General features: G+C 39.4%; 1 protein-coding gene across 12 annotated transcripts in view; it reads right to left on the bottom strand.

Moving 5' to 3' along the window:
* Window positions 1-11,301, bottom strand: part of PARD3 (par-3 family cell polarity regulator) — a 730,632-nt gene extending 719,331 nt beyond the window's left edge. For 5 of the 12 annotated variants that reach the window (XM_001374556.5, XM_016426310.2, XM_007504743.3 and 2 more), the window contains exon 1: window positions 10,190-11,032. In XM_001374556.5, coding sequence (XP_001374593.3) covers window positions 10,190-10,309 — 120 coding nt within the window. In that variant the 5' untranslated portion in view covers window positions 10,310-11,032. Of the gene's footprint in view, window positions 1-10,189 lie in introns of all 12 variants that reach the window. The other 7 variants (XM_056800896.1, XM_007504759.3, XM_007504756.3 and 4 more) reach the window with 4 other exon arrangements.
* Between the last annotated feature and the right edge of the window lie 1,040 nt (window positions 11,302-12,341).

Genomic DNA, 12,341 nt, shown 5'->3' with positions numbered 1-12,341 from the left:
TTCTCAAATAGTTTGGTATCCAAGATCTATAAATATCAATATAGAAAACCAAAAACCATTTCCCAAAAGTGGTCAAAACATATGAATAAATGGTGATGGAAAGAAATTGTAGATTTATTAACAATTATAGGAGAAAATGTTCTAAAACACTAATAAGAGAAAAGCAAATCAAAATAACTCTAAGGTTTCACTTCACACCTAGCAAACTAAGAAAGAAGACAAAAGATGTGACTAATGAATGCTTGAAGGGATTTGGACAGAAATATACTAGTGAAATGGTAGAGCTATGAAATGGCATAACCATTTTGGAAATTAATTTGGAGTTATCCAAATAAAGCGACTGAAATGTCCATACCATTAGACCCAGGGATTCTACACTAGGTATGTACCCCAAAAGTGTAATTCATTCCCTCCCCCACCAAGACTTTATACTTTGATTATTACAATAGTCTACTCATTGGTCTGCCTGCCAGAAGCCTCCTCATTCCAGTCCATTTTTTCACTTAGCTATCAGTAATATTCTTTAAATGCAGGTCTAAATATATTATCCCCACCCCACCCCATTCAATAAGCTTCAGCAGTTCCCTGTTGCTTACAATATAAAATACAAAATTCTCTAATTGGCATTCAAAGCCTTTCATAACCTGGCCTCTCTTATCTTTCCAATCTACTTACACCTTTCTCCCTTCCATATGATCTAAGATGCAGTGATAATGACCTCCTTGCCATTCCTTCATCTGAGGACTCCAGCTATTTTAACTGTCATCTCTAGATGGAATGTTCTCTCCCTCCTCGTTTTCACCTCCAGACTTCCCTGGCTTCCTTCAAGACCTAGCCAAAATTCTACAATACAAAAAGCCTTTGCCAATTACTTTTCATTCTAGTGCCTTTCCGGGATTTATTGTTCCTGGTTTATCTTAAATATATATTTTGTAAATAGCTATTTGCAAGTTGACTCCCCAATTAGAATGTAAGTTCCTTCAGGGCATGGACTGTCTTCCACCTATCTTCCAATTCCTAGCCCTTAGCACTGTGCCTGGAACATAATAGATGATTTCGCTGTTCTTCTGTTGTTTCAGTTATGTCTAATTCTTTGTAACCCCATTTTGGGATTTTCTTGGCACAGATACTGGAGTAGTTTACCATTTCCTTCTCTAGGTCATTTTACAGATAAGGAAAGTGAGGCAAACAGGGGTAAGTGACATCCAGGGTCACAGTTTGCAAGTATTTGAAGCCAGATTTGAACTCTTGCACTCTATCCACTGTGCCACCTAACTGCCTTTAGTAGGTAATTAATGCTTCTTGACTGGAATGACTCCCCAAAAAGATCACCAATAAAATCAAAGTCTCAATCTACACTAAAATATAAATAGCAGTGTTGTTTTCTGATATCAAAGAACTATTAACAGAGTAACTGCCCATTGAGAGGGGAATAGCTAAATAAATGGTAGAATGGAATTGCTGTGCTGTAAGAAATTACCAGAATGATAAATATAGAGAAGCATAGAAAGATCTAGATGAAATGGAGCAGAATGAAGGAAGCATGGCCAAGAAAACAATATACATGATAACAACAGTATAAATAGAAGAAATAATAGCTACAAAACACTGAAAGTTAAGGTTGCAGAGTTACAAAGGGTTGACTCCAAAGAAAAGATGTAAGATAACTTTTTCAATTCCTTTGTATGAAAATATTCCTGAAACTATTTTCCATGAGTTACCTTACAATACAGATACACTGGAAACAGAAGAAGCCTGTTTTGTAGGAAAGAGCCAATCAGAAGTCTACAGTGAGCCAGCAGTCCTACTTACTCCTACTGTTTCAAAGCAGATTAAAAGCAACAAATAAAATAAACACTAGTGGCAGCAGAGCTGATATGTGCAAGGAGAACCCTGCTTGACAATTCAAGGAGGAATCTGGAGACTATAGAATCTTAGTAACGGAAAGGTCCTTAGACTTAGACAGTGATATGTTTCTAAATAGAAAGGAAGACTAACAACTGTACAAACATATGGCACTTCAGAAAACTTGGTCAACAACATTTTTATTTAACCCTGGAACACATACAAGATTCCCAATTTACAGAATTAAGAATTACAAACTGGCATTAGTATCTTATAGGTCATCTTCCCATATTTCTCTGAGAGGTCTGCTTTAATCCTGACCTAGTATGGCCATTCCCTAATATCTTAAATATCAGTTGTATACAGCTTGAGCTCTCATACCAATTTTCCAAAAAGCTTTTATATATGCCAACTCAGTCTGAATCTAAACTTGTACTTGCAAAGACTGCTTATGTGGCTATTCTAAATACATAAAAAGTCAAAATGTATACTAAAGATTTGAAAGGTCTACATATATTTCTCCTAATTGTTTTTTTTAAATAAACCAATGGATCTGCATTTTTACCTATTTATTTTTTGACAAAGTATTTTAAGTTGTGAACATTAATTGAGGGAGGAATAATAGACTTAATTCCTTTCTTCCAGTACCCTAATTTTTAAGCTTCTATTTTCACTAACATTTTCCCCCAAAAAAATTAACTTATTTTCTCAAAATATTCAAGTTTATTAGCTTTCTGCAGATTCTACATATTAACTTGCATTTCAGAAATTATCACTGCTAGAAGCATTAAGAAAAAATATAATCTGTATGCACAGTCCATAAGTATTCTCTTTTAAAACAAAAACAAAAAATGAGTAATCCATCTAAGAAAGAAAAACCACAATTCCTATAAATATAATCATTTAAAACTGCAAGGGTCCATAAACTCAAGTTAAAACATTACCTTAATAGTCATAATGGCAGCTAATATTTACAAATTCTTTAGAGTTTGAATCTGTTTAATCTCATTTTAACCTAACAACCCTATGAAGAAGATACTCATCTCCATTTTACAGAGGGAATCCCCTTTATATGTACCCTTGAACAATTTTATTGCCTTTTTTAAAGCATTCCCACTCTTACTACTCATCAATTCTTTCTCTACTGGCTGCTTCCCTCCTGCCTAATAGTATCCTCTAAAAAGTAAAAATAAATCCTCTTCTTTAACCTGAACAAAATGATTACCCATCATCTTACACCTTTCCTCCCCTTTAACAGCTAAACTACTTAATAAAATCATCTATAGTGAGTGTCTTGAAATCCTCTCCTCTCCTTCTCTAGTAAAACCTCTGCAATCTAGCTTCCAATCTCATTATTCCAAGCTTAACTAAAACTGCTGTCTCCAAAAATACTAATGATATTTTAACTTGTCAGTTTTGATGACCTTTACTCAGTCTCCATTCTTCTTGACTTCTCTGCATCTGATGCCTCTTCTGGAGTCTCTCTTCTAAGTTTTTATGACACGTTCTTACCTGCCTGTCTGATTTACCCAGGGTGATATAGCTAGTCATTATCTGAAACATAATTTGAACTCAGGTCTAAGTTAATTGTGCAATAAGAAACATTAGCCACAAAGTAAGATTCTCTCAAAATTGAGAGAGAAAATATGTATACTACCTTTTTTCAAAAATAGCTCCTGATGAATTGCTGGCTTGCTATATATACATTACTATATAAGGTAAGAGTTCTGACTTATCACTGCTCTATTCAGCTTTCATGTAAATTTTCAATAAACTATTGTATATTGTAAACTATTTTCAATGATAAAAAAAAAGTACAATGACAGATAATTCTAAACAAAAAAATCAAGTAATTTTTTGAAAACTTCATTATGTTCTGTCTTAGAATCAATACTAAATCTCAGTTCTAAGGCAGAGGAGTAGTAGGGGCTAGGTAAGTTGCCTAGGGTCACACAGTTAAGGGTTTAAGACCAAACTTGAACACAGGACATCCCATCCTCAGGCCTGGCTCTCTATCCACTGAGATATCTAGCTACCTTTAATTTTTTTCTTTAGTAACTTTTATGTATTTCTCTGCAACAAATTTACCTTGCTAAGATCTGTTAGATCTTAGGATAATATTTAATTTGGTTTTTTTTAAATCATTCATTAATGAAGAGAATCTGCTTAACACAGAGAAGTTGGCTTGAGGTTAAGTTTTCATCAGTAATATGCAAAATAGTCAATGCAAACAAGAAGTATGACAACTTTGTAATATTAGTACTCTCATCACTCTATCAGTCCACATTATCCCATTTTCAATGTATTTCTTCCCACAGATTCTTGGCATCTATTCATTTCCTTTGAAGGTCCTTGAAGATAGCCCTCACCATATACTTCCTTCTGAGGGGAATAATACACAGGCAAAATTGAGTTTATTTTATTCCATAATTTACACTTTAAACCACAAATCACTTTATAATAACCACAGACTTACAAAGTTCTCAGAAAGAAATGTAACATTAAGATTGTATAAACATCTACCATTAGTTATAAAACTAAATCTGCACAGGATCAAAACAAAGGCTCAGCAAATCCGCTGAATGATCAAATATATCTTATAAGTCAAAAGAGCCTGAACCACAGGCTTATACATGGTCACATCTTTGCTATTATGTGTGATGTCATAATATATGTTCAAAATTTTTTTTACTTTAAAGCTCGTAAACACTGTTTACCATTTTCCTTTCCCCATTGGGACAATAGCCATCAGGACAGAAATAAAGTTTAAGAGACTGCCTTGACCCATTTCCACTCCCACCCCACCCCCATTCTTTTCATATAGCTAAATCAGATCCCGTCTTAGCCCCTCAGCAAGAAAGTAGCAAGCTAGTATGCTCTTCTTAAACTGGTCCCTTCCCAGTTACCCTGTCATCTGATGGGGGTTCCCTTACAGCTGTGGCTAGATTAGAGTCTGAAAGACTGGTTACATTAATCATCCTTGACTACACTTTCCTCCATTCCCCTCCCCCACCCCAATCAAGGCCAATGATGAGTCATCCTTGAATAATCTCATCCACATCAACTAAGCCATTAAATTCTTCACAGTGTTGCTCAAATCTGTCCCTTCTTTTCTTTCTTACTACCAATACCCCAATCTAACTCCCATCCTCATCAACTCATTTTTTCAATAGCTAACATTTGTTAATATCCCCATACCTCCATCTCCCCCCTCTCTAATATATCTACCACAAATATATAATGAATGTTCCTAACAACAGGCTTTGCACCAATCACCTCCCAAATCAAAAACTTGTGATAGCTCCTACAGAAAAGTTCAAAAGCCTTTCCCAGGGTGATTTAAGACTCCAAGATCTGATCTCCACTTTCCTCAAACTAGTCCCACTGATGTTCATTGTGACCAAATCCTCAGCTTTGTAACCATGATTATTACTACCTAGAATATCCTCTACCCAAGACCTTTGACTCCTTCAAGGACCATCATAAGCCTTACTATCTCTATTAAGTCAATTCTGATGACTCCAATCTTTCTCTAAAACTTATTATGTTCAGTTATCTGCCATTTAATAGACATTGAACACATGCTCCCTTGAATTATTTTTTCTCTTTTTTAAATGTGTCCTACCTTCCCAAGTAGGTTTCTTGAGAGGAAAGATTGTTTTATAGTCCTTTGTACCTCTAGGATCTAGCATAGTATTTCTTATACACTCAGCACTATATAAATGTTTGCTGAATTTAATAGCAGGTGATGGAACCAAGTCTATGAAGTAAGGATCAATGCAATAGTACACTCACAAGAACAAAGAAAAAGTTAAACAGGTAGAGCCATCTATCTGGTCTTCCAACTGAGATACATCTGAAATTCAAGACGCATGTCTTCCTTGCATGTATGTCCAGTGTCCTTTACATAGTAGAGATACAATAAATATTTGTTGATGAAAGCAAATAGGAGAAAATGAGCAAACAAAATACTAGTCCTATTTCCACTGTATTTCTGCTAGTACAAGAAACAGCTGGATACAACTGAATATCTTCCACTTAAGCACCAGTCTAATACCTTAAACTACAGAAGTGGTCTTAGGTTCTCTAGGAATATGGGAGCAGAATACAAACTCCAACAGGTCCTATAGAACTAGAAAGTCTGTGAGTACAGATCAGGTCAAAGGAATATAATATAATCACAAACTTAGAGCTGGATCCCTAGGGGACATCTAGTCCAGTCTCCTGGCTGATATTCAGAGAGGATAATGACCTGCCCAAGGTTGGTATATATTTTAGTAAGCACTAGAGGCAGGGTTTGAACCAAGCTTTTCAGACTTCAGAGCCAGGGCTCCATCCCATATCTCATTATTACTGTCTTTATAGGACCCACCTAATTATGTTTAGGGTTCCTGTACTCCAGGAACTTGTTTGGTTCTATTATGATGATGATGATAACTATATATTTAAGTAGAATGAGTTTCTTTTATAATACAATATATTTTAAGTATTTAAAAACGTGAATTCAGAGAAGAGGTCTATAGACTTCACAAGACTGCTCATGAAGTAAACATACACAAATACATATCACATGCTAAGAGCCTCAGGTTTAGAGAATCTAATAACCATAGTACCTCTTGGAAATGCAGAGACTGCAATCTTCAACAAAGGAAGAAACTTAGAGACTAATTAAATTCCAGATTCTTGAATTATTGAAATATAATAAACTTGGTATTCAAGCATCAATGATTTCTAGGCCTATGTCAATAGAAGAAATTTTAGAGAAAAAAATCTAGCCCAATATCCATATTTTGTGAATAAGGAAACTGAAGTCCAAAAAAGCTGACTTCTCCAAGGTCAGTGAGCAGCAAAGATTTGAATTTCCCTCTTTTAGAGGAAACATTGCTTCACTTTTGTTCTTGTAGCAACAACTCCTAGCACAATGCCTAATGCAGAATAGATATTTAATAAACTTATTGACTGATTAATTATAGCTAGCACTTATAACTGAAATAATGGTTTCATTGGGGATTTGTTTCCACAGGAGTAATTAGGACATTCATTATTTTATTCTACTAAAAAATATGTATTTTTTCACACCCAAACTTCTTTAAAATTTTAGTACTATTTGTTAGATTTTAAATTTTTTTTACAAAGAAATCTTATGTATTTGGAATTGATTTTTTTTCAAGTTATGAAAGCTTCAACTCACACAGCACTCCAAACCAGATGGGAAAATTTATCACATGTCATTCAGGATACAGGATACAGGAAAGTCACTTTCTGCAAATCTAGATATTCAGTTACTATATAGGGACCAGACTTAGGTCTGCTACTCAACAATAACATGAAGGTTAGTGCATAAGGACAGAAAAAAAAAAGAATGTCCTTGTCTCATATTTTAAGAAAAATTAAAAAAAAAGAATTGGCAATAAGCAAACAAGTATTAAAATTTGCTCCTTAACCATTAAATAACATTTTTTAAAACCTTAGAAGACTTATAGAAATTATTCACGCTCCTGAAATATTCTCTAATCAAATTTTGCAATATAATATAGCTACACTTTACATATTGCAAAACAAACTGCAATTTACCTGCTACCCTGTATATTCTAGTAGAGTTAATACAACCAGCAACAATGATTATAACAACATCAAAATATTTTCTTTCTAATCACAAAAATGAACAAAGAGAAGAGCACACTGACCATTCTGAAATCTATGCAAAACCTTTTTTTAACCTAATATTTTAAACTAACATCTCTCACTCCTTCAACTTTAAAATTGTTTCCCATTCACTTGGATACTTGCCCTATAAGGCTATTAGTTTTAAATGTTAAAACTTTATTAATTCTCATTTATACACATCCCCCCCATCCCCATACAGTATCAGATTCAGGGCAAAGAATTCTTTTCATTAGTAGCTTTGCTTTGTAAAGCAAACATTTGTACAATCCCCAGCACTATTTGATTTCCAATAGAAGACTGACATTAATGGGTATTCTTCAGAGCTTTGGGGAAACAGGATGGCTAATGCCATGTTTCTGTTACCAAAATCTGAATGTCAGAGATTAATCTCAAAAGTAACACAAATTGTGTTAAACATTATCTAAATACAAGAGCAGCTAAGTGACTCTAGATAGCTAAACCTAGAGATGAAGTCATGGATTCAAATCTGATCTCAGGAGACTTCTATAGGTGTGACCCTGGGCAAGTGACTTAACTTCCAAGACCTGCCCCTTACCACTCTTCTGCCTTGGATCCAATATTTGGTATTGATTCTAAGACAGAAGATAAACAGTTTTTTTTTTAATTAAAATGTTATTGACTGACCTCAACTAGAACTGTAAGGCATCTAAGATTTGATTGAAATTATCCTGTTTTTTGTCTACCATCCCCAATTCAAACAGAAGCTACAACTAGTTTATATTTCACAAGATCCTAAAGAAAGACATTGTGCTAAAATGTTACATTTATAATAGAATTTCTCCATTGAAAGACTATCTGATTTAGAAGATGTATCCTTGAATGCTTAAGGAAAAATCCAGTGTGAATTCCATCTTAAATACCCACAAACATCCTAAACAGAATACCAAAAAGACTTTCCTGATACATTCTTAATGTTTATTTGAAACAATGTCTCATCACACCAAAGAAAAGGGAAATCTAACTCCTAAGCAAGCCAGCCAGATACCATATGGAAATGGTTCCAGGAAAGTAAATATAGTGGAGATGGCTTTCAAGGAAGCCCCCTTTCAGAAAGTAAAATATTTAAGTTTTTAAAGTAACTCTCCAATATAGGTAGTCATAATCAATCTCGGGGCACTCTGCCCAGCAAAACATTTTTTGAACTATACTAGAAATCCATGTCTCTATACTTGTAGCAAGCATTTCTGACATAGAGGACACTGACTCCAGGGGCAAATCTGCTTGTGATTAACCCATCACCCAATCAAGAGCGCCCAAAACACTCAAAACCCGCCCCCTCCCCCATCTCCAGAGGAAGGAGAAAAAAGATTCTTCAGTTCAACTCAATTCATATACATTTGAAAATTTCATTTTTTGAAAAAGAAACACGTCCAGAAAGAAACCCATGGCATTCTTTAATAAAAATAAGAATTAAACTCTTGTCACAAAGTCCACATTTCACTCTCTCTGCCTCCAGGGCCTGGAAGAAGTGGGAGGCCTGGAGCTGGATTTCAACTGTTTGCAGTTAACTATTGCCCAGTTAGAGTAATCAAAGTGAAAGCTTTCATGGCAGTATTTAATTTAGGACTTTTCCTCTTCTTTTTTCTTTCTTTTTTTAATCTTAACTTGGCTTTGCGAATCTCGGGAAATTAGTGGAAAGAACCTGAGCACGAGGTGAAGCACAGCCTTCCACAACAATCCTGTAACCCAGGGGCGCTCACACACACATGAACACACACAAACAAACACACAAAGCCATGTTGCACACTACGGCTTGTGGCATGTACAGTTGTGGATATATTGCAATCCCCCTGAAGGAAAAATCAGAGACACGCACTCGGTCTTCCACCTCCGCCCTTTAGGGGGTTGCGGGGGTTGGGGGGGAGGGTTAGGACAGAAAGGAGCAATACTAACTTTCTTCCTACAAAGAAACTGAACAGCTGGGAGAGAGAGGAGGGCCAGGGGAAACACACAGCAAGAAAATGACAAAGAGTTCAGGATTAAACTACCCAAGCTCTCGACTTTTTCCCCACCTCCAACCCCCCAAATACACAAGCGGAGGGAAAAAAAAAAACACCCAGCTGGATGGCAGAGTGCAACAGCAGCAGCCACCGCAGCCATATTCGGTTAAAGCTCTTCAAAGCCCGATTCCTCTCTATGGCACAGGCATACACACTAACTCACACACTTAGCACCCAGGGACACACACACTTAGCGCACACACACACAACACTCCCTGCCCCCAGGCCGGGACATCCCAGCAGCACTTGAAACTTTCCAGTCTGTCAGGCAACTCTGGGAAGCCTAGCAGGAGAAGGTGGAGGCAGAAAGCAGGAGCACGTAGGTAAAATCGACTCCAGCCTCTCCGCTCCTCCTCTCCCCCACCCAAGCGTGAGCCCCCGGGTTTCCTCGGCGGCCCCCTTCTTCTCCCCGGGACCCAGCACTTTCCCTGCCTCTCCTCGTTTCCCCCTTCCTCCCCTTTCCAGGAAGCGCCATATTGATCCCGGGCGCCCTCTCCTGCGTCTTCTTCCTCCTCCTCCTCCTCCTCCTCCCTCCCCCCCTTCCTTTCTCTCCCTCCTCGTCTTTCCTCTCCTCCAGCTCCACTCGAACAGCCAGCCTTCAGCAAACCTGCCTCTTTCCCTCAGTCCCTTGCACCCATCGCCCGCCCCAGCCTCACCTTGGCGATGGCCTTCTTGTAGCGAGTCACCGCTTGCTCGATGAGGCTGGAAACTTTCATATTCCCATCTCCACACGGCACGACCACCCGGGTCCTCCCGAAACACACGGTCACTTTCATGCTGCCGCTGTCGCAGCCGCCGCAGCCGCGGTCCCTCTGCTCGGGCCTCTGGGGCCCCCTCCCTCCTCCCCAAACCCCCTCCCCAAAGCGACAGCCCGGCGGGAGGAGGAGGAGGAGGAGGAGGAAAAAGAAAAGGAGAAGGCGGTGTAACGTCGCCGCCCAGTGAAATGTTGTGGCACACAGTTGCACAGTGTGTGCGTGTGTGTATGTGCGTGTGAGAGAGTGAGTGTGTGTGAGTGTGAGAGCTGCGGGGCTGAGCCAAAGGGAGAGAAGGGGGTCGGGTGGGATTGAGTGGGGGTGGGGGAGGCTGCACAACAGGCGCTTCCTGAGCTCAGCGGGGCGAGCCGGTGAGCGCGCTAGAGACGCGGAGACGCGGCCAGCCCCGGCGGGCCCTAGGCTGGCATGCTCGGCGGCGGCGGCTGCCTCTCTCCCACTCGCTAGCTCCCCAGCCCTGGGAGGCTCGCCCTCCCTGCTTCTAGCCACCTGTTCAGAGTCTCCTGCGCGCTCCTTCTAGGCGGCGGCTGCTTCTTACTGCTGCTAGCACCCACTGCTGCTCAGGGAGAAGGGAGGGAATGGAGAATAGAGGGGAGGAGAAGGAGGAGGAGGGACGAGAGGCACAAAACACTCGCTCACATGCAGCAGGGGGAGAGACCAGAGCTACTGACTCCCCGCCATGGAGGAAGAGTGCATTGCCTCAGTCCCTGCTAGACTGAGTTCCCGCTCTCCTCCAGCACCCCTTTAGGGCAGGAAGGTGGAAGGGGTGGTCGGGAAATTGTGGACTGCTTTTTCTCTTTTCCTACTTTAACCCTCTCTCTGCGGAGTGGGGGCCGGGTGGGGGAACCACAGCTACAACGCGGACGCAGAGGTACCGACTAGGGAATCTAACTAGAAAGGTTACGGGTCCAATCTGGAATTTCCCCAAGATCCTCGAGCCTGACTTCGTAAGACCCCTCTTTTAGCTGTCACCCTAACCCAGCCCACCCTTCTCTGTCCTCTCCGTGGGCTTTTCGAAGCTCCATTCCCTGATCTTCACTTCCCCTAGGAGCAAACACACCCAGCGGTCTTCGATGTTTCTTTCTCTCCCAGGTTGCCCAGCGCCACCGCTGCCGCCCCCACCCACCCACCCAAATCCCAGCTGAAATCCACCCTCAGCATTTTCTTTTGTCACTTTTAAATCCCTTCCTGGGATGGAGTATTTCGTGACGAAATGCCCCATGTCTCTTTAAAATGTGTGCGTGTACATATACTTAGATTTTGTTCTGCAGGAGAAAGTGTTTTAAAACAAGTTCTCTCCGGTAGATCTGGGTTCTACAGACATCTCTTCCCCACACTGGGGATATTTCCTCAACGCCCAAAACCACTGGCTTCCAGGGTAGTCCTGTCTCTTACTGACAAGTCTTTCATCAGATTGCCGCTTCGGTGAAAGACCCTAGCAGTCAGTTATGCACGAAGAGCAAAAACCAATCTTCTATGATTCCTGTTGGAGAAGGCATAACCTGCCCAAGCCTTTCAGGGGTTACTATTTAACTTAGTTTTCAGTGACCCTGCCTTGACCCCTTTCCCCAACTTTAATACATGAGAGTCAAAGTCAACAATTCCAATGCTTTTTTTTTTTTAACTGCAATATAAACAATCCGGGTACAAATCTATGAACCTAATGTACTCAAAGTGCCTTTAGGGAAAAGATGTGCAAAGCCATCCAAATGCTCAAGTTAAACCTCATAGCCACTTAAAAGTCTGGAAGACACAAGAGCTAATGTAGTATGTTACTCAGTGATATTGAGACTTTAAAAAGCATGGAACAAATTCAAGAATATGTGGAAACGTAGTATAAATCTCATCTTTCAGGCTTAGTTATGGGCTAGGATTTCTTAATAAAGAACATTTTTGTTTAGAGAAAGGCAAATATGCCAGAGGAGATTCTTTGTCTGTCAGAAGATGTTATAATTTCATTTTAGCCATTTGTTCCTAGAAGATGTCAAGGGAATTCACACTTTCATGAAGCTACTATGTGACAATAAGAATATTCAAT

This window comes from Monodelphis domestica, chromosome 5 (genome assembly GCF_027887165.1).
Source record: "Monodelphis domestica isolate mMonDom1 chromosome 5, mMonDom1.pri, whole genome shotgun sequence".
Lineage (NCBI taxonomy): Eukaryota > Metazoa > Chordata > Mammalia > Didelphimorphia > Didelphidae > Monodelphis > Monodelphis domestica.
The sequence above is the reverse complement of the archived record's forward strand: the minus strand, read 5'-3'. Positions and strand labels throughout refer to the sequence as shown.